The sequence below is a fragment of the Gymnodraco acuticeps genome, unplaced genomic scaffold (assembly GCF_902827175.1).
Source record: "Gymnodraco acuticeps unplaced genomic scaffold, fGymAcu1.1, whole genome shotgun sequence".
In the NCBI taxonomy this organism is placed as follows: Eukaryota; Metazoa; Chordata; class Actinopteri; order Perciformes; family Bathydraconidae; genus Gymnodraco; species Gymnodraco acuticeps.
The window spans coordinates 2,684,655-2,709,047 of record NW_022992160.1 but is presented as its reverse complement, the minus strand read 5'-3'; the positions used below and the strand labels follow the sequence as shown (position 1 = coordinate 2,709,047).

Below are 24,393 nucleotides of genomic sequence, written 5' to 3'. Positions count from 1 at the left end.
TCACGGAACCGACTAACTCCCCTTGTAGAGCTCTCAACATGCCCAGACTTGTAGTGATTTTCACCTCTTTTAATACTTTCCGCCTCATTCTGAAAGAAAGAAGTGAAATGTGCCAACGTGACGGCCATCTTGGTGTGTGGTGCGAGACGGGAGATGTAGTTCATTGAGCGGTTTCACACAAAAAAGTGTTACTTCACAGTTTTACAAACATTTTAATTTTTTCGACTTGCAAAATTATCTTTTAAATTGACAAACATATGTGTAATAATTCATGGCACAATTCAAACGGGATTATGATTGAGTTTCTTCACAGATGTGGATGAATGATGTGAAATATAACCAAGTGTTAAATCAGACTTTAGCTCCACCTGGAGTAAATCCACTAGCTACCCTGCAGTATACAAAGTCATTCAGACTAGCTGCACCTTTACCAGCTTTGAGAACACTTTCATGATCAATCATTATAAAACATATCATATATATTATTCTGAAATGGACCAATCTGCACAATGACTACTTTTATTGTCGCTACTTTCACTATATTTTGATGCAAATACGTTTGTACTTTTACTTAAAGAGTAACATTTGCAATGCACAACTTTTTAATTGTAATAGAGTATTACTAAACTGTGATAGTACTCAAGTACAAGAGGAGTACTTCTTCCACCTCTGAAAATGTGTTAATAATGAACAACTATTCTCTAATATCGAAGGTATTAATGCACTTTTACCAGTGCCGGGGTCCTGTGCATGATGGCTCTCTGTCAAATGTAATGGAACACACTCACCTTTTTTATGATATTAAGTACTCAGATCAATTTCTTGAGCAAAAGTACAAATTATCGTACTTATGGTCTACTATGGCCTTAAAAAACTCCATTACAAGTAAAAGTTCTGATTTAAAAATGATATTTAAGTATAAAAGTATTGGCATCAAAATATACAACATACTTTGAGTACTGCTTATGCAGAATAGATCATTTCACAATATTATGTTATTATGGTTATTATTTTTATCCTGTTTTCATCTTAATACATGTGAGAGTATTTTAGTATAGTAGTTCGTCAACTCGGACAAAATGAGATACTCTGTAGATTAGTAGTACAATAGTGCATTACACCATATCAGCATGTGTTTTACATGTAACCAGTAACTTTGAGTGTTCAAATAAATGTAGTGAAGTAAAAGGTATGATATTCACCTCTGGAACGTATAACGTACAAATATGTTCAGTGCAATACTTCAGTAAATGCACTTAGTTACTTTTCCACCACTGATTTGATCTCGATTTAATGCAGACAAATAGAATCTGTGCCTCCATATTGAAAAGAGAATGTTTTCTCGGACAGGAAAATATGACTTGTTGCTGAATATCTTTGAAATGAATCCTTTACAGCTAGTGATGATCTGAGTATTCCTAAACAGAAGGTGGACACAGTCAGACAGAGCAACCTGGTAAACGCTTTATTGTCATTGTAGAACAGATGTGATTGAAGACGACCAATGTGTCCTCACATGTCAGTCCATGTACGAAGCACAGAGGTGATAAACATTTCTATGCACATTTCATCAACACCTACTAGTGATGAGCCTCAAGAGTCACAGTATGGATGGAAGATCAACAGATGTGAGTCTTTAAAGCGGGCATTCATTGCAGTCCTGGTGCTTCAAAGCGTAGACAGATTCATTTATTCAAATCCTGACCGGGCTGCACCTCTGATCCATCACCCGACAGCTGATTCAGACGCTATACCGTTCCTCTCTACAAGGCACATTTCCTTTGAATGCAGTTCCTGACCAACATGCTACATAGTTAGGAATCAGCAGCTCTCCATCTGTTGCTGTTCACACTGAAGATGATGATGATGATGATGATGATGATGATGTGATGACCTTCATAACACTGACTAGAACATGCACACAGACACGAGTCCAGGTCCATAGTACAAGGGAGACGGCGGTATTTACTGACTCTTCACTGAAGTGTTTCACACCAACGGGAATCACATTTTCATCTCAGACGTGCAAGTTAAAGTAATCCTCATTACATTACAAAGAAATGGCCCTGATCACAAAGACACGACAGTAAAGGTTGCTATCAAACTCTTCTCAGATCTACAGTCAAAATAAGAAAATAAAGGCACATGTACAGTGGCACGTCAGTCTTTTTTTTGAGTCAGTCGTTTTTTGTTGTGCAGTTGCTTCCTGTCCTGTGAAAGATGGCTTCTCATTGGTCTACTGCTCGGCTGCGGTGACCAGTTCGAACCACTGTCTGAGCGCGTCGCTGAGGGTCTCCGGCAGAGCGTTGACGTCTCGCAGGATGACGTAGAAGGGGAAGGGGAACTCCTCCATGTAGGAGCGGATCTCCGGCAGTTCGCCCGGCCCTCCGAAGATGGGCACCTTGATGTCCAGGATGGAGTCCTGCAGCACCAGCGTTGACACAGTTAGTGTCTGGACATTTAGAAAATAAATCAAAGGTCAAATTCCTCTTCACTTACCCGTGAGTTGGGGTTGTCGAGCACCACGAAGATGATGAACACGTTAGCGCTGCGAGCCGCCCGCACCGCCGCCATCACCCGCTCCTTCCCCTCCAGGAACAGCCCCCGGCCGTCGGACACGATCACCAGCAGCTGGGCCGTCTCTGTGGGGGGGGGGGAGCAATGTAAGTTAGTGGCCAAGTGAAGCCTGGTTCCTCTGAAAGGAGCCACATCTCTGATTCAATCAGTTCAGGAGATGTTCTTAGAAATGACGTCTGGTTCCCTGAAGCAAAGCTTTGCAGGCATGATTAAGAATGAGGGCGGTATCTTTTCTATATCTGGAAATTAGCTAGGAATATACAATAAGCACAGCAAAAATCTTTTGGAGTTTGTTTGTGTGTTTTAGAAAAGCAACCCATCAGGCGAGTGAGAACTAAAGGAACAGGTGAGATATATCATGCAACAACTTACACATAAAACAATGATTTGATCGACACATTCGGAACAATTGATTGAAAGTGCACATTTTGATCTGAAAACCAACTATTGTTTGAAAATGTCATATAAATGTTATGTCTTATTTAAATGCAGCTGCTGATCCACAATACAATCTGCCACAGTGGTGCACTGTCAGAAGTAGCTTTTGACTAAATGCAGTTCAGTAGCTCCTGGTCTTATTCTGTGTTACAGGCCTTCTCAGTGACACCACCTGTGTCCCGCTCCATGAAAAGGAAACGTTAGCTCCACCTTAAGGCTGGGACAATGGCTCGTTTCTGCCTCCTCTCCCACTGAAGGCATGTTTGTTGGATATCTGATACAATCTGGGACCTGAGTCCATTCACTGGGGGGCTTCTCAAGCAGTCACACACACATATCACTAAAACATCCATCAGCCATTAAAGTGGCTCTGTTAATGATTCATCATGAACACTTTCACATTACCGTAACAACATCAGTCATTTGGCTCAGGTTGTAGAAACAATGTGTTACTCATTCAATGAAGGTGTCAACAAGGATCTGAAGTGCTATTGGTTCCTTCTACTGTATAAGCACAAGTGCTTCCTCTAACATATTAACCAGGTCCGACACCAGTTCAGTGTATTCATTAACATCTAACTCTGCGCCGTCATGGTTCCTCCAGAGAAAAGCAACACTTTCATTTCCCCGAATGACACAGAAAAGGGTAAACCGCACAGCAGATCATTATTGATTCCCAGTTTGATAATTACATATGAAGCAGTGGGGGTGTTTACCTGAGCTTACAGACCCAGGAACCTGCTGTCGTGCTGCTAGGAACATTTGTGTTGAGGTGTCCAAGAACTGCAGAGGAGAGGAGGGGTCAGTCTGACAGCAGGGGACGCACTTAAACAGCATCAATGAGGTCTTATCTCCAAACCGAATGACATACTAAATGGAGCATTCCAACATTACATTCAGATTAAAGCCAGAGAATGTAAGCCTAATGAGAATACTGTAAAGGCAACATTAGAAACCGCCTTCTTGTTCATTTCCTTTGCAGCATCAAAACATTTAAAGAAAGATATCCGTTGGATTTCTTATGATTATATCTGTGTAATGTATAGCACTGTGTGTTGATGGTTATGACTATAGTCATAAAGACTATGGACATCTGACAGAAATGGGTCAGAATAGTGCTTTCACACTTTCATACTCAAAACGTAATATTTATGAATGAAACATCAGGAGGACCTGTGCTATCCGGGTCTTCTTCTGCTGGAACTGGCAGAGGCGCAGGATGCGGGCTCCGGACTGGTCGTTGAACTGCTGCTGGAACGGGTGGAGCAGCTGCACCTGCTCGCCAAAACTGAACAAGGAGCAGGCGGGGAATGTGAGCTTCACATTGAAGGTCTCCTATCATGCTATTTTTAGGCATATATTATGGGTCTCAGATATATACAACAAATATAAAAACATGTGTATGATGTGTTTTGCTCAAAATACCAAACAGATCATGCATTTTAGACATCCCTCATATTCCTCTGTTTCAGGCCTGTTAGAGAACTGCAGGTTCGGGGTCCTTAGAAAGAGGAGGGGGGGCTAATGCCTGCTCAGAATTACCCGGCAGATTCAGCTAAATGCTGCCGTTATTAAATACCATATCATGTTCCAAACCACATCAAGGATTATTTCTGAAACAGTATGGAGCTCAAATGCTTTTTCTCTCGTGAGGTGAGTTCCTTTTTTATTTCACACATACTCTCTCCAGTACAGCATTAGCTCTGAGTGTTAGCATGCTGCTATTGTAAACACAGACCATATGTGACCTGCTCCATCGAAATCAGTCGCATTGACCCGAAGACACATTTTGAGTTGTATACACTGTTGGAAAGAGGAGATTCCTAGCTTTCTAATGATATCAGGAATGTTTTTGTACTCCGAATATTAAGCAAAATATGTCACATTATATAATGACTGTCACCGAGTCATCATTTTGAGAAAAAGGCCTCTAATGTTTTCTCTTCTCTGGAATCCATCGATCTGATTGGTTATTAGCAAATGATCAAAATACTACGGAGGGAAGATATTTTCGTTTGGATTACTGGTCTGGGGGAAGCTCGTGTGTGTGTGTATGTGTATGTGTATTTTTGCGTTTGTGTGTATTGTGTTTGTATTGTGTTGGTATTTAATAACGGCAGCATTTAGCTGAATTTGCCGAAACAAGTTTAATATAATCTGAAAGCCAAGACTTTGTTTAATTGAAATCAGATGAAAACAAACTGTAACGGACCCTGCCGTGTTATCTATGATTACTATATGCGTACATTCATAATGTCAGCTGGAGGGAGGGGGGGGGGGCGGCGCTGCGGAAGAGCAGATTGCGAGTGAGCGCTGTCATCTTCCCTTTTTTAAAAACTTCAAAAATGTATTTATCGTGTGATTTTGGAAATAAAAGTCTTATATTCTGAAAGCCAAGACTTTGTTTATTTCAAATCAAACAAAACGCCCGAACCACAAAAAACTATTTTTTTACGCAAATCCACGTTTATTTTGAAATGAGCCGTTGCGACTTCCGACTGATTTCGATACAGCGGGTCACATATTACTTCCAAAACAGTCGGGCATTGTTTCTGATAGCAACGTTTCTGATAGGGCCGTGGGTGTAAAGCCCGCCCACAATTCCGATATTGCGTAATATCGGACGCAAATCTGGATCAGCTCCGTTGGAGCCCCGTTTGTAGAGATTTGGGTACGGAGGAAAAGAGAGAGGGTTGTGTTTTCTGACACTGCGTGAGTTCCCTGAAACACCGGGGACACATGTTCATGTATAAAAGACATCAAAAGGTGCATTTTGCATGATAGGTCCCTTTAAATACACAATCACAAACACTGCATTTCAAACTCATACTTTTAGTTTGATTTATTCTGAGATTGATCATTTCTTAAAATCGGCACAACATTTTCTTATTGTCTGTATTTGTTTTTTAAACTGTAGTTTTTATTGAGTTTTGTTTGTATAATCAACAAACTCACACTAAGTTAGTAAGCCATTTGTTCTGGCTCAGCCTTACACCAGTTTCTTGTTATTGCTTTCTTGCTTGTTATTAACAGCATCTTAGATAATAGTCTACTTGCCAGCACTGTGAACCCTGAAATGTGGAGGACCCCAACGTTTGATGATAGAAATGTATAGTCCGGGTCCCCAGCACATAGAAACTACAGGATGCTAACCTGCATACAGTATGTTGGGCAATTTGCACAATCATAATATATATAATAAGGATATCAAATGTTGCATTCTTTGAGTCTTGAATAACCCAGAATGTCTCAGTAGCATGCACATTTCCCCAAAAGGTTTGTAGTTGATGGAATTGTCTGTCTTTAATGTATCTCAGAGGCTTACCTGCACACAGACACCTGTCCCGCCTCCAGCAGAGTGAGAGCGTTGGTGATCACTGACAGGGATTCAAACGCCAGCTGCAACACACACACACACACACACACACACACACACACACACACACACACACACACACACACACACACACACACACACACACACACACACACACACACACACACACACACACACACACACACACACAAGTTTATTTGCATATATGAATCCCTATGTTGAACTCAATGTCATCACTATGGTTCTGAACCAGGAGATCCAACTCCTCCGTGATAGATGAAGTATTCAGATTCAGCCGTGTCTCTCTCTGTGGACGTCTCACAGACATCCAGCAGCAGCCCGTGTCCTCTCACCTGTTTGGAGTGGTTGTCCACCATGCTGGAGGAGTCGTCCACGGCCAGGCAGATCTGGTACTCCCTCTTGCTGGGCTTCGTCCTCCGCAGCCAGATCTTGTCTTTCCGGAACTGACTGGCGATGTAGGGGATCACCTTCCTCATGTTCAGACGCTTCCCTGTGCGGTAGTCCCCCCTGTGGAGCCACATCACATGACCTTTAACTTCACTGTGAGGCTGTGCATGTAACACAGCATTAGCATTGATAAACATGAGCCTTTCATGACAGGAGACAACCCAGGGGGTCAAAGAGGTATCCGGGGGGGGTCCCCATGCAACTTTAGTATATTTTGATGCTAATACTTTTACTTGAGTAACATTTTGAATGCCGGACTTTTACTTGTAACAGTATTCCTACATTCTGGTACTTCTACTTAAGTACAAGATCTGAGTACTTCTCCCACCTCTGTAGGACCTATCATGAGGTCTTTGGAGTCAAACTTACCCCTTCTCCTTTTATTGCAATTGTGGAGTTATTTGAGAGGACATTAATCAAATGCTATTGCTTTCACTTCCCTAATTGCTAGGAGACTATGATGATGAGTGTGGGGGCTCACTTGAGTTTGGCGGCCTTCGTGGGCTCCAGGATGAGGCGCAGCTGCTCACACAGCTGCTGGGACAGAGCCGAGGTCAGGGTCTGGTACTGGTGCCACATGGAGGCTGCTGCACTCTCCTGCAACACGGACAACAACACATCAGTCTGAGAGTCACATTTTAAATACTATGTGCATGCCTTTTTATATAATAGTGTTCTATTTTCTTCGTCTGTATCTTTACTTTGCAGTAACAACGTTAATGTCCCCTTTTTGGGACAAATAAAGGAATTCTGATTGTGAGGAGAAATGTTAAATAATGTTATGAGTATTATTTTGCAGGCACAGTCCTTTCACAGCCTGTACATACTGTATGTAATGTTCTACAGGAAGCACTGTGCCTCACCTCCTCCTGAGTGCCTGGAGCCAGCTGGTGCCAGGCCTCCAGCTGCAGCTCCATCTCCCTCCTCATCTCCTCCGGGTCCCTTTCTTCCTTCTGCAAACACACACACAAAGTTCAATGGGCAAGCTTTTTATATTTGACTATTTACCATTACAACACAGTGCTGAAGGAGGGGGGATGACTGAAAAACGAGATTGCGGATATAAGTCTCCAGAGGGCGGCTGGCATTTCCCTTAGGAATAAAGTGAGGGGAGGGACTCTGACCTTACAAGGTGCCCAAACTCCTTTGGGTTCGGGCACCTTGGCCTGGGAGAGTCGATTGATGTGGACAGGGAAAGGGAAGTTTGAGGTGATTTGCTGGAAATACCAGCCCACGACCCGACTCCGATGGATGGATGGACAACACAGAGCTGAGACATTTGGACTAGTTGTGTGCAACAGAGTGCAATAGAGCTGTGAAGGGATAACATGTATAAGATAAGATGGACCTTTATTAATCCCCATGGGGAAATTCAGTATGAACCCAACCCTGAAATTAGCAAGGGCCCCCTTGACAAAAGTCGATGGGATTTTTCCATTGGATTTCAGATTACGGCAGAAAAAGTAAACGCTAACACTATGCTAAAAACAAACTACATCATGGTTGCATTAATTATAATTTGTTGTCATGATGACATTTAATAGTCTAAATGAGACACTTATTAGCAACCATCGAAGCTGCTGGGAGTCCCAGCAGCTTCGACTGAAGCCTTCGAGTAAATCGCCAGAACGCCGACACCTCCTCATCTCCACCGCTCCCATGTTTTCTTTTGTGTTGTCTGCGTTTGTGCCCTGGGCTAATGCTAATGCTAATAATGCTAATGCGAGGATAATAAAATGGCGGCTCTACAAAACATTTCAGAGTTTTACGGGGCGTGGTTTGCAATTCGCCCAGCCAATAGAAATTAGTACTTTTTTGGTCCCACCTCTCAGCAGGCACTACAAATGGGGGTAAAAGTTCCCTAAGTACTCTTTTTGGTGTGAACGCGACATCAAGGGTACTAACGGGACTAAACGGGAAAAGTACGGCGAAAGTACTCCGGTGTGAACGCGCCTATTGACTTCCAGACCAGGGAAGTGCAGTGAAGGGAAGTGGTCAAATGCTGACTCATTAGAGAGCTTGTGTACCTGCATGGTGTCCATCAGCAGCTCGGGCACCGTGTGAATCGTGGATTCAGTCCGTCTGTCTACCCGCTCTTCTTCTCTGGGTTTCTGTCGGTCCTTCTGTCTCTCTTCATCATCCTCCTCTCCCTGCTTCTGCACCTCCATCTCCCCACTGTCTGCACCTGCAGGATAAGGAGAGGGGGTGGGGGGTTAACACAGATACATCTATTTGCTAAGAAAATCACAGATGTTTCGTCTTAAATGTGTCACCTTTCTGGGAGGCCTTGGTGGAGTCCAGCTGCTCGGGCTTCAGCTCCTGGACCTCAGCAGCCTGGAGATCCTCTTCCTGCTTATCTGTTTCCATGGCAACATCCTCATCGTTCTGATCTTCGTCCTGGTCCTTATGAGGGCCTGCTGCTTTCTGCTGGTCTGCACTGGCAACATCTGGAAACAGCAAATATGAAATAAAATGACAGAGCAGGACAGGAACTGATGAAAAGATATTTACCCATCCAAGAACATTTATATATGAACCTCAAATATTTTGTAAACAAAAAAGCTCACATCAGTGGTAGAAATATAAAGTAATAAAGAACTGCATCAAACAAATAAAGAAAAATACAGTTTCATATTTCAGATAAAATATTTGTTAAATACACAATTAGTTTTGATTGCCTTTTTAGTCTAAATCTGCATCCATACCGTCACCTTTGAAGTATGTACAAATGTCTCTATCCTGGAGTTGTACTTTTTGTCCTGTTTATCTTAAATTCTACCTCTTACCAAAACCTTCTGAAATAAATACAATCATAGAATAAATACCTTTTTCTTATAACTTATAGAAAAGCAGTCTAAATCTTTCCACTGTCTCTTTATGCAGGGTATATTGTGGTTAAAATCCTTAACTTTATCAACGAGATGAAATGTGTTTCCTATGATTTCTCTGTTTGAACTGACTGTGTGTGTGTGTGTGTGTGTGTGTGTGTGTGTGTGTGTGTGTGTGTGTGTGTGTGTGTGTGTGTGTGTGTGTGTGTGTGTGTGTGTGTGTGTGTGTGGTCACTGACCATATGTCTGCGTGTCGTAGGCGCTCTCCCCCTGCTGGATGTGCTCGTACAGGTCTGACTCCTGCTGGGCGTCGCTCTGCTTCCTCTCCTCGCTGCGCTCCTTGCTGCTCTCCACCGTGCGCAGCCGCTTGTTGATTCGCTCGTTGTAGTCGCCCGTCGAGCGCTCGTTGTCCGCCTGACCGGGTTTCCTCTTGAAGCTCTGCAACAGCAAAGAAAAACACTGATGATGCACTAAAGAAACATTTACTTGAAAGATTCTAACTCCATATTTGAAGAGAAACCTAAAGTCAGTACAGAATGTAAACCATACTCCTATATGTTGGCCTTATAAAGCTCTATGAGGCTTACGGGAAATATTCATCAGAGAGATATCAGCCATTTGGGGATTTGTATACATACAAACATACTTATCCCACTATTTGGAAAAACACCAGAAGAAGTACAAATGATAGATTCTTAATTATTACTTTTAATAAGAGTATCAATAAGGAATTGGTTAAAATATGATGAAAATGGAAGGATTTTGTAAATGAAGTGTATAAAATAATAAAAAGATTAAACAAGAGATGGGTAAAAGCGGGTGAGGTATACAAGATACAACGTTAATAGAGCCCTGTGGTTAGATGTGACAATTGATATACTTATGAGAGTTAATGATACATCTGTAAACAATTCTATTTTTCTATACTTTTTTCCTCCTCTTTGTCAGAGCTGAGCATGTTATTTAGTTTCCCACTGTATCTTCATTTGAACTGTATTTAATCGTGTTATGTACGCCCTGTAACTTTATCATTTCTTGAAGTGCAAAAATAAAACAACAAAACAATAAAAACTAAACAATAGCAGAGGGAGGAGAGTGGGGTCTCCAGATGGTCTCACCTGGGTCTTGTTCTGGGTCTGTTTCTGTGAGGCCATCCTGGCTGTCAGCTTGGACTGGTGGCCCTCTGATTGGCTGGCATCAGCAGAACCAGTCCCGTGCTCCTAACACAACACAGAAACATGTTTACACTCTATCCCTGTTAGTCTGGTTGGTGGACTGAAAACATTAGAAGAACAAAACAGACAAACAATCCCCCAGTAAACATAACAGTACCCGATGCCTTAACCCACCCCCCCCTCCCTCAGTCAGTACCTCTTTGGCCTGCTCTCTCTCGGAGGCCTCCCCCCCCAGCTCCACGGCCGTGTCGCTCTGGACGTTCTGCTCTCCGGTCTGACCCTCCGTGTTGTGCTCCTTCCTCTCCGCTGACCTCCGGCTGCTCCTCATCCTCCCCTGCTCCTTCCTCCTCCTCCTGTAAGCATTACCACAGTGACACAGGGAACAGAGGCTTCAGTGTCACGCAGCTCCATCAGTTTGTTGACATACACACCTTTGGTTTTTGTCCTTCGTCATTTGGAACACTCAGATCTTCGTCTCTTCCTGCCTCCTCTCCTTTCCCCTTCTCCTCTTCTTCTTCATTTTTCTCAGCAGACTCTTCGTCTCCCTCAGCCTTCTCTCCTCCTCCCCCCTCCTGCTCCTCCTCTTCAGTCTTGGGCTCCTGACCCTTTTCCTCTCCTGGCAGCTCTGTCTGCTCCTCCTCCATCTTTTCAGCTCCTTCCTCCTCTCCCTCTTTCTGTCCGTCCTCCTCCTTCTCATCCAGGGCCGTTGACTTCTCATCAATGTCAAACGGATTCTCTTCTGAACGGGTCAATTCAAAGTGTTAAAGCATTTCAAATAAGGGTAGAGTTTAGCAGAACACCTGTGGATGGCGTATAGGCTGTCTAACTAAGCATGGTGGACAGTAAGGGGTCCGCCACCTTCACATAGAGTAACTGTTCCTGACTCACCCTCCCCCTCGCCCTCTCCCTCCTCTCCCTCGCCTCCAGCCTCTTCATCCTGGTCCAGGTTCAGGTCCTCAGGCAGATCCATGGCCTCGGGGTCCGGCCTCTTGTCCTGCTGACCGTGGTAGGGGTCCACTTCATTCTCATCAAACTCACGCTGAGAATCAGAAACAAGTATGATATCATTTGTGACATTTTGGAAATATCTGAAAACAATCCTGGAAGAAAAAGATCCATCTTAAGGGAACCAGAAGCAGAATAACTTCATTAGTCCCAGAGGGGGCATTTACAGTGTTACAGCAACAAGAGGCGTGACAGGTTCAAAAGGAGGCAGGCAATGATACAGAATATAAGCTCACTTATTTAAGAGAGAAAAGCATACATTTGTAATAATTAGGGATGTAACGATACCAAAAATTCACAGTACGATAATATCGCGATAACAAGTCCACGGTACAGTATTTATCGCGATATTGAATAATAAAGAAAAAATAAATTACATTTTTTTTCAATAAAAACATGTTTTACTCTGAAAATGTTTCTTTATTACATAATAAATCTGATTTGTACAGCATTTTAGTAGGATAGCAGTATTTTAAAGTGTAAAACACAAAGTGACAGTAACAGACTGGAACAAGAAAACCAGTGTTTTTGTACCTATAGTACTACCAAACAAAGTAGGCATTTTCTTTGTGCCACTGCACCTCACAAATAAACAAGGACATTTAATAATCAGACCCTGCAATCAAATAAATCAAGTTTCACTTTAGTTTTTCAAGTAACTCAACTCAAACTCACTAAGTCACTCACTCAGCACCATCAGACAGGTTTTTAGGAATATGAGAATGTCCACATTTCCAGGTATTTATAAGCTGGGATGTTTGGGCATTTACAATATCCCCTGCTCTGGAAAAAACTCTCGCTTGGTACTGATGTTGCTGGGACAGCAGTGGTCGCGTTAACCGAATATTTTATTTATCAATGACGGAAAAATCTGAAAGCAGTCTGTCATTTTGACAGATTAGAACAAACTCTGAACAGCGCCAACGTTTCCCCGCAGCGAGGTTCTGGTGTTATGCCGTGTTATGCATGCCCTCCAAAAGGAAATGATATAGTTTCCAAACCGTACAGATCAATACATGTCTGGGAGGTTTTGCTTTACGCTGTGTGCGCTCCCGCGAGGTGCATGCACACACGGCATAACACCGCCCCCCCCCCCCGTTGACAGTTCACGAGCGTGCTCTCTCGTGAACTGTTCAGACCCGACGGGTAATAAGGGATTATGACGGACATTTTACGATCCTGTCTGTCAAAATGACGGACAGCGAAAAAGTCTAACGCCACCTCAGTGGGACGGAGAGATATGCTTTGGCCATGGGTGACAGCAGTGGGTCAAACTGTGCATTGTCTCTCCACCACTTCAAAAACAATACAGTTGTTACCAAGAAGGTGAGGCTTATTGACAGAGATATAAATATACTGTTGGTACTTGTCAATGTCTCTAGGTGTGTAAATGTAGCCCTGTAAATACGATGTCCTTTTGTGTTCTGTTGTTTTATGTTCATGTTGTAACCTACTTGCTGCCATGTTGGACAGGTCTCTCTTGAAAAAGAGATCGATGATCTCAATGGGACCACCTGGTTAAATAAAGGTTTAAAACTAAATAAAAAAATTCAAAAAAATCGCGGTAGATTTTGTCAGTCTCACGACGGTATTGGGACGTTTATTTACCGCGATACCGCGATATTCGGTATATCGTTACATCCCGAGTAATAATAGAATACACATAAGACAAATAAGTACACATCTATGGCTCAAAATTAGGAGCAACAATTTAAAGAACTAAGTGACACATAAAGCACACTAAGAGACATGAAGGGTTAGTGGGGGGGGGGGTCTGTGGTTGTGACTACCTCATCTCCTTGTTCATTGATCTTTTCTTTCTCCTCCACGTCCATCTGCTCATCTTTGTCCTGCTTCTTCTTGTCTTTGTTGGGGTCTGCAGCATCCAAGTTGTCGTCGTTAGCAACCATCTCAGATTCTCCCTGAGAACAGGGACAGGAGAAGTCACGGGTTTCAAAGGTTTCATTCAACATTTGACCGGTGGATCAGTTCATGTAAACTGCTGCTTTACAGCCTGGTGGGGACTCTGTACCTCATCCATGCCCTGGCCGGACTCTTCCTCCTTGTCACTTCCTTCCTCCTCCTCCTCATCATCATCATCATCCCCCCACATCCTCTCATCCAGAGTGTCTGTCTGTCCTTCCCCCAGGTCACCCATCTTCTTATCCAGATCCTGGTCCTCCTCTTTCCCCGAGTCCTCATCTTCACCTGCAAAGGATAAAGAAAATGATCATCCATTCAGACTAGACTTGAACCGTCCCTAAAGTAGCCAGCAAGCGGAAGTCAAGAGACACATCTTGAAAGGATTCACCCAGAGACGACGCTTCAGGTTACCTGCTTCATTCTCATCCCCATCATGCATCTGGCCATCAAAGTCATCTGACATCTCGATGGCGTTGTCCTCCGCCTTGATATTCCCTTTATCCTGCTCCTCCTCCTTCTCCTGACCCTCCTGCAGAGTGTCCTCCACCTGGGGAAGAACAATTTGGGTTTATATATAAAAAACTGACATTCAGCGGTTTATGGTAATCAATGACTCATTCATTAATACTTATAGTCTAAACTTCTTCAAAGTGTTCAGCTCTCTTCATTTATTTTACTATAGTCTGTATGTTTCTCAGTTGAACAGGACCTATAATGCAATATGAAACCAGGCTGCTCTACTCAGCCGTAGCATTGGTGTGTCATTGCTACTATACATGTTAGAGATTGGTTTTGAAAGAAAAAAAGGTTACACTACAAAAACGTGAAATCTTGCCGAGCATATTTGAACACTTTTGAGCATTTCTGGCTTATTTTGTAACAACATTTCCTGATCCTGGTCAAATAGTTCAAAATTAGGTTTCCCAGCTAATTAAAAGATCTTATTTCAAGAAAGTCTTGAGGAAAATGTTCACTTGTTACAAGTGAAAACCCCTTGTTTTTATACTTTATTCTGGAGCAGCATTGTTTTCAGTGTACCAGTGCCACTAGCCTTTCCCAGATTCAAAGCGCACCTCACAGCCTTCAGCAGCTGACGTGAGTTTTTGTTCTGAACAAGCTCAGCTAATTAAGACCAAGAGAAGATGAAAGCTCCTACAAGCATTAAGTCACATTTGACCATAGGGGTGGGCGATATGATGATATTACTGTAGGTCTCCACGATATGCCTTTTCAGAGATATCATATCTATCGTGATAGTGCACCAGGGTAGGATTTTCACGGCGGCCATGACGGCCGGTCTGGCCGTGAAGCCCCGAAAATAATTGTAAGTCCTACGGCCACCATGGCCTGCGTGCCCCTGATACTGTTAAAATCTCGAAGTTGCTTTAAAAGCGTCAGAACAGTGGTTTCTGAACTGCGTTAAGCTGCGTTCACAACGGACGCAATGCGAATATTCTCACCCTAACCGCTGGAGTTTCACCGCGGCTGTCAGCTGTGTTTACTCCTGTCATTCAAACAGGACGCGCTGGAGAGGGGGCGGGGCTTATATCCATGTAAATACTGTGGTGGAAACCAAAATTAACCTATTTTACCGTGATTTAATTGTAATACACGTTTCAAAATGATGCCGAAGTAACTACATACTGATAACGGTCAGTAAAAACCAAGCTGTCTAGTCAGGATTCAGACAGTATTGCACTTCATTTATTGTCTTGGTTGATTCTGTTGGCTTATATTTGATCAATAAGGTATTTATATTGTTTTTCCCTTTTTAAACAGATGTTCAGTTATGTTAAAGTCTTTGATTGCACTTCAAGTCTAAAGTTTACATTTGAATTGTTTGGCACTGACTTTTCCTCATTGATGTTTTACTCTCCTTTTCATGTTTATTGATGTTACATCACTGCTAGTGCTAAAACAGAAAGTGCATTTTTATACTGAGAAACTGTGCCTTGAATATTTTTTATTTTATTTAGCAAGAGAGTGCAATTTACTTGGTGAAGAAACCAGTGTTGACATTTGTTGTGTAGAGTGTAGGCCTACCACTTGAACACTGAGGAAGCCATATCAAAATTCCTGTTGAATTGTTCATTCAGGGATTCACTGCAGAATTAAAACCAGCTTGAAATGGTATTTTGGTCTGTTACTCCTTTTTATTTTAGTTTGTGTTACCTTGTAGGTGGTTGTACTGTTAAGTAACTTGAAAAATAACCATAATAACCGACATGAAAAATATCGTGAGAAATATCGTCTATCTACTTGACCATGATTATTTTATGAAAATGTACAAGTTAAGTTACCTGATCCTCATTCTCGATCTTGTCGCTGACGTCTTTGGAGCCCTCTCCCTCTCCTATTCCTCCGCCCTCATTCTCGTGGAACTCCGTGGCTCCTTCTCCATCTCCACCAGCCATCAGCTCCTGAGGCAGGCAGAAACCCTGAGGGGGGGGGCACAACAAACATTGAGTCACTGCTTATGTCACTGCATGACTGCATTTTAGATGACCACTCACTGCAATATTGCTAAAGTAAGGTGAAGGGAAACTACACGAGTACTGACTGAATACACACTATCCTGCAAGACTATGGCCATCATCAATATTAACATATCAGTTATTTATCATGATTATTCTTTGGGAATTGAAAAAAATATACTGTTTATATACATATATTTATTTTTGTATTCAAATTAAAACAAACTGCTTTCACTTCCTTGCTGTGGTACGAACTGTTTTGTCACAGCAGCAACATTTCTTAAAAATAAAATACAAATAAAATAAATACAAATATAAAAACAATATAAATAAATATTCTCAGTAAAAAAGCCATATATTCAGAGGAGTATCTAAACACTATCAAATAATTGCACTTTGAGATCAAATGAAGAGGCTAAATTAAGCTCTTGTAAAAGTGTTAAACATTTCACGTATGTGAATAATCAAAACCTTAGAGTAAAGCACACACCCACAAAGCAAACCCTATTTCAATGAGAGATGGTGTTGCCCCCTACCTTCTGAGCGAGCTCGCTGAAGATGTTGGCCAGCACTGACAGCAGCTTGCCGGTGCTCCTGTGAGCCCCCAGACACACAGCCATGTAGGAGCGCACCGTGTCCGAGTACACCCCCAGCAGCGGCTCCAGCTGCACCAGCATCCTGACCGCTCTGTCCACCTCCTGCACACACACACAGGGACAGGTGCAACTGAGCTAGAGGCCTCATTCTGACATGAAACAAGCTTCTCACACACCATTATCAACTCAAACTTGATTTATGAAGCACTTTTCAGACACAAAGGTGCAAAGTGCTTCACAATTCAAACACATAGACAATCTATAAAGAAACTATCTCCCCTTTATGTAATAACAGAGTAACATTCATTACAGTGATTAAAAATAACATTAGTAGCAACACACATATATTGTATATAGATACATATATAATAAAAAAAAGAATACAAATACAATTCAGTTAGAAGCTACATTTAAAAAGGTGGGTCTGCCCTCAGGTCTTGGCCAGTAATAACAAAAAGAGGCCTCACCGAGGGTCTGTGTTCTGACTTTGGGTTTGATTAAAAGGCCAGTCCCAGAAGACCTGAGTGTTCTAGAGGGCTCATACTGTCGGTTAAGAGCAAATCCGATAAATAGCTAGGCCCAAGACCATTAAGAGCTTTCAAAACCAATACAAGTATTTTTAAATTGATTTGAATTGATAAGGGAGTGGTTGTTGGTACCTGGAGCTGCAGGGGCTGGCAGGAGTCTCTGTGGGTCTTCAGGAGGTCCAGCAGCCTCTCCAGCCCTGCGCTGACCTCTCCCAGACTCAGAGCCCCCACCTCGGCCTCCAGCTCCCCCTCCAGCAGCACAGTCAGGTGACCCGGCTTCAGCAGGTCCTCCACGGGCTTTTCATCCCCTTTCTCCTCCTCCTCAGCACCCTCTGAAACATCACATGTACACAACATTATATCCTTTGTATTAATGCTGTATAATAATATATCGGCAGAGGCTTTTATACGACGGGGTCCTTTTTCTGTAGCTAGCCGTTATCAAGCCTTGCTCAGGACTTAGTTTTTCCCTGTATTTTTAAAAGGGGAGAAACAAACACACAGGCCATCACTAGCTGCACTGTATGTAGAATGCCCTCTCTGAATGCAATATACAACACTTATTCAAATGTAAGATACAACTGACAAAGACCATGGGTGTTTCTCAATGTCGAGGACGCTTGCTTGGTAGCACATGTCTTCCGAGTCACTTCCTTCAGAAGCGAGGCAAGAATCCTTCCTGGCATTTGGAAAACGAAGAGTGGAACAGGCGAGCAAGTGTGCGTCATATGAGAGGCCCCGCCTTACATTTTCCGCCACAGATTTGGGGAAATTGGTCCGTGCGCAAAGCATTGTGGGGATTTTAAGACCGCGGAGTCTACACATGTGCAGCCTCGAAATGTCTCGCTACGAAGTACGCCGGGCTCGGTAGGTTTCCAAGTATGCTGTACATTGGAACAGTCCTTCGGCGGCACTCGATGACGTAGTATGCTTGAAATAGTGGCTCTGGAGCAGCCTTCCTCGACATTGAGAAACACCCCATGTCTGAAGCTGGTGTCTCCAGTCAACCAGAAGTAACAAACCTGGACTGTTGGGTAGTCTGAAAAAGCCCAGTTTTTGTTAGCATGCTTATTAAAGTATCAAAATAAGGTGGAAATGTGTGGCGAGCACTTCATCATTCTCACCTGTCTTCACGTCTCCAGGCTGCTCTCTCTCCCTCCTCTTCACCAGCGCCTGGACAGCACACAGCACTGTGTTGATGTGAGTCTCCAGCTCAGCAGAGAACTCCGTACAGAAAGCCGTCTGGTGATCTGTTGGGGAAAGAAGCAGAGGAGCTGTAGAACCATGGTACGAAATGTGATTTGTAGCTGAAGTTACTTTGTTATCCTCCTCGATTTGTGTTTATATCTGTCAGTGAGGTGTCTGTAGGGATGGGTACCGAGCCCCCGGTATTAAACGGGCCCCGGGGCTGAATTATTAAAGACCGTGGTACCGTTAAGCTCCGACGTTATCGGTCTTTTTATCAGTACTGGAGACATTTAAAATATATGTCATATGTATTATATTACATATCACTTGTTAGACGCTTTTATCCAAAGCGACTTGCATACTCAATACTGTGGGCAATCCTCACAGGAGCAATTTGGGGTGAAGTGTCTCAGGGACTCAACGACATGCTGACTGCAGTGGGGTTTGAACCTGTGACCCCCTGGTCCCAACACCAACACACAACCCACTGCGCCACACGCCTCCCGTATCATGCTACACAAACATTATATTGCAGTTTTAGTGTCGCCAACTCCGTTTTCTAACATGCAAAATGAATCTATGATTATTTTTAGTATTTTCGATCTTTCCAATCCAGACGAGAGATCTCTCTCCCCCGTCTGTGTGCGAGGGGGCGGAGCAGTTTAAGCACACGCGGCTGCTACATGCAGCAACACACACACGGCGGAGATGGCGGAGAGAACACGCTCCGAGGTTTGGTTCAAATGTACCCGTCTCGATGTGGAGAATGCTCGTTGCCAAAAGTGCTCCACATTCACACGGAGGAATGCACCGGGTTCGACTGTCTTTCTAGTAGCTCTGTAGCCCCGTCCACGAGTAACGTTTCCACGTCAGGTGTTATGTATGCTAGCAGCAACACATGGAGTTAACTACATTATACAAACATGGGTTAATGATTAGAGGAAACTGAGTTATTCTTTCTTTTGTTAAAGTTTCAGCTATTCTGTTTACAATTCTGTCATCACATTATTTAATACGATTTGTTAAAACACTGTTGTTTCTTTTGATGTGAAATATTATTTCATCCATCCATCTTCTCCCGCTTATCCGTGGTCGGGTCGCGGGGGTAGCAGTTCCAGCAGAGAGCCCCAAACGTTCTTTTCCCTGGCGACATCAACCAGCTCTGACTGGGGGATCCCAAGGCGCTCCCAGGCCAGCGAAGAGATATAATCCCTCCACCTGGTCCTAGGTCTACCCCTTGGTCTCTTCCCAGCTGGACGTGCCTGGAACACCTCCCTAGGGAGGCGCCCAGGTGGCATCCTAACTAGGTGCCCGAACCACCTCAACTGGCTCCTTTCGATGCGAAGGAGGAGCGGTTCAACTCCGAGTCCCTCCCAGATGACCGAACTTCTCACCTTATCCCTAAGGGAGACGCCAGCCACCCTGCGGAGAAAACCCATCTCGGCCGCTTGTATCCGCGATCTCGTTCTTTCGGTCATGACCCATCCTTCATGACCATAGGTGAGGGTAGGAACGAAAATGGCCCGGTAGACAGAGAGCTTTGCCTTCTGGCTCAGCTCCCTTTTCGTCACAACGGTGCGGTAAAGCGACTGCAGTACCGCTCCCGCTGCTCCGATTCTCCGGCCCATCTCACGCTCCATTGTTCCCTCACTCGAGAACAAGACCCCGAGATACTTGAACTCCTTCACTTGGGGTATGAAATATTATTTCTTTTATTTAAATAAAAAGCAATGTTCATTTTGTTCACAATTTGTTAAGTTAATTTACCTTATTTTTTCTCTCCAAAAGAACCGATAAGAGTACCGTTAAAAGACCGGAACGATAAGCGCTATCGATAAAAGTAGTAGTACCGTTAAAACCTTAACCATACCCATCCCTAGGTGTCTGTTGGTGATATCTGAAGGTGTGACACTATAGGCTCACTCACCTGAGGGCTGGGGTCCCAGAGACAGCAGCTGGGTCTTCCAGGTGGTGAACTCACTGATGTTGGCCTCCACCTGTCCTCTGACGTACTGCAGGCTCTGGGTGATGGTGGGCTGGCTGTCTGCACCCCCCACACCCAGGGTGGGGGTGAACAGCTGCTCCACACTGGGCATCTGAGCCGCCACCTCTGCAAGCTGATCGAAGGCTGAGCAGCATGTGAGAAAGTGTTCCCTGTGGAGAGCAGACACCAGAGTTTAGGGTGACCAGCAGAGGTGGGAAGTAACTAAGTACATTTACTTTCGAGGTACTTTTACTTTACTTGAGTATTTCAATTCTTTGCTACTTTGTACTTCTACTCCACTACAATTCAGAGGTACATGGTGTACTTTTCCTCCACTACATTTATTTAATACCTTTAGTTACTTTATAGATTTAGATGAATGATGTGAAATATAATCAAGTGTTAAATCAGACTTTAGTTCCACCTGGAGTAAATCCACCAGCTACCCTGCAGTATACAAAAGATTTAAAACTAATTCAAACTAAATATATTAGTCTGAAATGGACAAATCTGCATAATGAGTATGTTTACTTTTGACTGACATCTGACACAGCTAATGCGGATCGCCCTCTCTTGCTTTCTAAACAGCCATTGGTTAAAAGCCACGTCAACTGTCAATCAAACCAGGTCATTGTCTCAATTAGTGGCACCCAGGACAAATGATAGAAATGTTCAAGCGGGACCCCTGCTCTCCCTATCAGGTAAACAGCTTGTGTGTTACCGTGAGTGCAGCTGTCTCTCAGAGGTCTGCTGAGCGACCCCGTCCAGCTCCACCTTCAGGGCCTGAGTCTGCTTCAGCATCAGGTTCATGCTCTGGTTCAGCTGGCTCCAGGCGGGGTCTCCTCTCCGCAGCAGACAGCCGGGGGGTTGGCGCTGAGTGGCCAGTGGGGAGGGGCACCTCAGGGTGAGCTGCCTACCGCCCCCCCCCCTCCTCCTTCTGCTGGAGGTCCTCGGGGCAGCACTGCAGCAGCCAGGCCAGCTGCTGTAGGAGGGTGGAGCACTGAGCGGCCAGCGCCTGGCCCCGGCCCACCCACTCTCTGAGGGAGGCCTGGGGGGGCAGGGTGCAGCCGGGGGCCTCACTGTGGCCCTGCAGGTCGGCCTTAAGGCCCTGAACACTGTCTGTCAGCCTCCTGGGAGCGGGATGAGAGAAGAAGGGTTAGAAGGCATAACAGCCAGAAACACATTTTCATTGTTCTATCGGAGGGATAGAACTAAAGTGCAGCTGAGGCTCTTCGAGTACTTTCCTTATAAGATAGGATGAAGAGAAGATCTACTTTATTGATCCCAAATTGTGTAAATGTTTTTGTTAGAGCAGCATGTCAAAACAAGGCATTGCAAATCATTTGAAATAAAAAGAATAGAAAATAAACAAACAAACATTTCAAAATAGAAAAAAAAAAACAGAACTCAAAAGTATACTGTGAAAGATAAATGTGTTACTCTGTACTTCTATTAAATGCAATAATACAAATGTACCTAGTATTATACAACGTTATCAAACTGTGGATGCACGTTAAAAAAGCTCTTACTTGTATAAGTTAAACATGACTAATATAACACTTTGGAACATGCATAATGATTACTTTTACTCTTGATATTTTGATGACCATTTTTTCCGTACTTTTACATAACTCTTTTATTTCAGAACTTCTATAGGGGTTAGTCTTCGGTAAAGGATCTTCCATCACTGTTTATGGCTGCTGTGATGAATACAAACAAGTTTCCCCAATAGGCGCTTTCACACCTGAGTACTTTTCCCAGTATAGTTACGATAGCTCTTGAAATCTTGCGTTCAGACCAAAAAAATCTAAGTACTGGGAACTAAGTACGGCAAAGTACTTGGTGTGAAAGCGCCTAAAGGGATCAATAATTAAAATGTAATAATACTAAAATAATATTGCTTTTCTATTTTTAACCGGATGCCAACATGACATGTGTATAATTATTTTAAATTACTGTATATATTTCCTCTCTAAAATCCTTTTTTTTGCACCAGGTGTGTTTACTCTTTAAACAACAACCTGTTGTCCAACTTCCAAAATCTAGATTCAGCTTTTATTTACACTTAAAGGTGGGGTAGGTCATTCACTTCAGATACACTTGTTATATTCCATGGAATGCTCTTAACATCCCGATAGCAATGAATACCTGAAGTGCTTTGACAATAAATACATAAAAAAACATCATCTGTGGAAGCCGTGGCGCTGTAAAAAGCACGACCAATCATCTGAGCCGGCCCGGCTAAAGATGGCCTACCTGCCTTTTTTCTTTTAAATGTATGGTGAATGGACCTCATTTACACAAAACCAAACCTTATTTCAGAGTTATAAAAGAAACAAATGTTGAATGATTTTACAAACCATACATTTTTTTTTCTTTGTTAGAAAGGAAGGAATGCCAATAAAAGTATTTGTTAAATTGGTTGAAAGTGATACACGGCCTGTGAGAGCGGAGCAGCGGACTGACCTGAGGTGGAGCCACTGCTCCGTCAGCCCGGCCAGGCGCTGCCTCTGCTGGAGGAGCAGCTTGAAGAGGTGAGAGGAGAAGCCTCTGCAGCGGTCGATGTTCCCCACACCCAGCTCCTGCACACACACACACAGAGAGACACAGAGACACTTCAGACCACCGGGCCAAACACACACACAGACACTTCAGACCACCGGGCCAAACACACACACAGACACTTCAGACCACCGGGCCAAACACACACAGAGACACTTCAGACCACCGGGCCAAACACACACACAGAGGCCCCCAATTCCAAACCACGCCCTACCCCTCCGTGGAGTGACACAAGAGGCTCCCTCCTGTCAGACGGAGGGAGTAAATACAGCAGCAAGCTTTGGGACGGCCTCCCCTCTCTCCGGCAGAAACAGGAAATGCCGTAACTGTATGTAACAACGGTTTCAAATCAGCATCTCTTAAACAAAAAGTTTAAATGAATAACTCAAATAAAACTCCAAACATCTTTAAAAAGCTCTTTTAGTTTTAAACCTGATGTTTATAAGCTTCTTAGTTTTTGCAACAGTCTGTAAATATACACAACTTTATAATAAAATGCACACATTTACCTTTTTCTAGACTAAACACAGGTAAAAACATATGAGGTTATCATGAGGTTGTTAACATTTATTTTGTTAGCAGTTTATCAGTGGATGTTTGCTGGAACTGCTTGTAAACAGCGTGTTTCCTGACGGACACACACAGCGTTGAGTCCGTCAGGTAGTGCAGCAGGTGAAGTCAGCACCGATGCAGACTCGCTGTTTGAGGGCTTGATAGCCCACTCCCCCTCCACACTCGTTGCTTTGGAACAGCACGTAATGTGAAGAACGCGCAAACGGAGGGTAGGGTGTAGGGGGTGGATTGGAATTGGGCCAAAGACACTTCAGACCACAGGGCCAAACACACACACTGACCAGATGCAGATGTCGACGCTGGCTCTTCGCCTGTAATCCCTTGCCCTCATCACCTGTTGTATAAAGTAACTATGTACATTTACTCAAGTACTGCACTTAAGTAATTCCATGTGATGCTACTTTGTCCTTCTACCCCACTACAGTTCAAAAGTAAATGGTGCTTTTCCTCCACTACATTTAATACCTTTAGTTACTTCACAGATGTGGATGAATGATGTGAAATCTAATCAAGTGTTGAATCAGACTTTAGTTCCACCTGGAGTAAATCCACAAGCTACCCTGCAGTATACAAAGTCATTCAAACTAGCTGCACCTTTACCAGCTTTGAGAACACTTTCATGATCAGTCATTATAATCAAAACTTGTAACAGAGTATTCCTACACTCTGGTGCTTCTACTTAAGTACAAGATCTGAGTCATGTTTCCACCTCTGCTCATCACTATAACCTGTAGACAG

General features: G+C 43.5%; 1 protein-coding gene across 1 annotated transcript in view; it reads right to left on the bottom strand.

The window, feature by feature from the left end:
- Positions 1-1,449: 1,449 nt before the first annotated feature.
- Positions 1,450-24,393, bottom strand: part of mdn1 (midasin AAA ATPase 1) — a 135,029-nt gene continuing 112,085 nt past the window's right edge. The window contains 27 exon segments of the mRNA XM_034204527.1: positions 1,450-2,422; positions 2,500-2,642; positions 3,732-3,798; positions 4,189-4,303; positions 6,341-6,414; positions 6,706-6,880; positions 7,302-7,417; positions 7,684-7,773; positions 8,848-9,005; positions 9,094-9,267; positions 9,888-10,086; positions 10,767-10,868; positions 11,020-11,133; positions 11,135-11,176; positions 11,255-11,562; positions 11,712-11,862; positions 13,619-13,750; positions 13,861-14,036; positions 14,163-14,298; positions 16,052-16,189; positions 16,762-16,923; positions 17,481-17,680; positions 18,473-18,598; positions 20,464-20,690; positions 21,242-21,447; positions 21,449-21,650; positions 22,987-23,102. Coding sequence (XP_034060418.1) covers positions 2,237-2,422; positions 2,500-2,642; positions 3,732-3,798; positions 4,189-4,303; positions 6,341-6,414; positions 6,706-6,880; positions 7,302-7,417; positions 7,684-7,773; positions 8,848-9,005; positions 9,094-9,267; positions 9,888-10,086; positions 10,767-10,868; positions 11,020-11,133; positions 11,135-11,176; positions 11,255-11,562; positions 11,712-11,862; positions 13,619-13,750; positions 13,861-14,036; positions 14,163-14,298; positions 16,052-16,189; positions 16,762-16,923; positions 17,481-17,680; positions 18,473-18,598; positions 20,464-20,690; positions 21,242-21,447; positions 21,449-21,650; positions 22,987-23,102 — 4,035 coding nt within the window. The 3' untranslated portion in view covers positions 1,450-2,236.